General features: G+C 41.8%; 1 protein-coding gene across 4 annotated transcripts; it reads right to left on the reverse strand.

Moving 5' to 3' along the window:
- Positions 1-1,310, reverse strand: LOC107046084 (the record flags this gene model as incomplete). Of its 4 annotated transcripts, none has more annotated exon segments than XM_015268584.1 (3): positions 1-344; positions 481-620; positions 1,011-1,310. In XM_015268584.1, coding segments are annotated over 2 exon segments (422 nt in total), but the record flags the coding sequence as incomplete, so codon positions are not given.

Here is a 1,310-nt window from a genome sequence, read left to right on the forward strand (position 1 = left end):
GCCTTCAGAGCCTGGGCCTGGACCCCTGCATCGTCCTGGTCGATACTGGGGAGCGCCAGGTTGTTGAAGAGGCTTCTCAGGGTTGATGTCAGGGTCGTTACTGATGTTGCTTGGGCCATTGTGAAAATGATCGTCAGGCACTTTATCATCGTTTCAGGGTCGTTCTTGGCCTCTTTCTGGGTCTGGGGGACGATCAGTGTTCGGGATTTTGATAGCTCTTCTATTTCTCTTTTCCAGGTTTCCATTTCTTTCTCGACCTCTGCTGCTTCGGTGAATTTCTTCGCGCGGACCAACAGGTCTGGATCATTTTGTCTTTGGAGGAGAGTGTTTTTCAATTTTTGACACTGGAAAAATAGGATAAAAATTATTTGAATTTAATTGCAATGAATTTACACCAAAGAAGATTTTGACACTTCCCCCTAGAATCTGGCAATCCCGAATGAGTGGATAAATTGAGAATCAAATACGAATGGGTTTTACCTGCTCCTCCTTCGTAAATGTGCAGATTCGACTCCACTCCATGGGTGATTCCTTATCTTCACGGGAATGTGACTTCATCTCTTTCAATCTTAGGCTTTCCTTTTAAAGCATCGTCTCTCGTTTCGTTCAGTTTTGAATTCCTTGAAGTGCGTTAAAGGCTTGATGGTGAATACAGTGTCTTTTTCAACAAATTCTCCGCGTTTTTCATTTTATCATTAATGAGCGGTCTCCCGGTCACTTCAATAGGTATAAAAAATCATGACACAGACAAGTGAAAGATATAAACCTAATTTCAATTTTCGGAGCACATGGACTCGCCCTGACGTTGATAGCAGAGTAATGAGGAATTGAAAAAGCTGGCATTCAACGTTATTCGGTTTTCTAACCTTCTGTTACTGGAATTGCATACATTCACACCCTTTGCATAGGTTTTCATTCTCTAGAAAATACTTGTTAGAACGTTCATTACGACTATTCCCGTAAAAAAAATTGCGCTCCCGAAGAGTGACTAATAAAATTATTATTATTACCTTTTTGAAATTACATTAGTCCAAAATGACGATGGTTCCCCAAACAGTTAAATAAAACTGTAACATTGTAATGGCGGCCAAGGCCCACCTTACGTACTGCGAAGCAGTTAGAAATTTGGCAAGGCGTGGGGGGAGGGGGGCGCAGCTAACGGGTACCGTGCAAAAGAAGTTATCATTTAATCAGCTGAATAAAAGAAATCAGTCAATATGGAATTGGGCCACTTTTGATCCCCACAGGATTCAAGCGTGTGTCACATATGTTCAGCACTTGATCAATTTATTCTGGAGCTGTCGTATGGG

This window comes from Diachasma alloeum, unplaced genomic scaffold, assembly GCF_001412515.2.
Source record: "Diachasma alloeum isolate Michigan unplaced genomic scaffold, Dall2.0 Dall_scaffold_01199, whole genome shotgun sequence".
Taxonomy (NCBI): Eukaryota; Metazoa; Arthropoda; class Insecta; order Hymenoptera; family Braconidae; genus Diachasma; species Diachasma alloeum.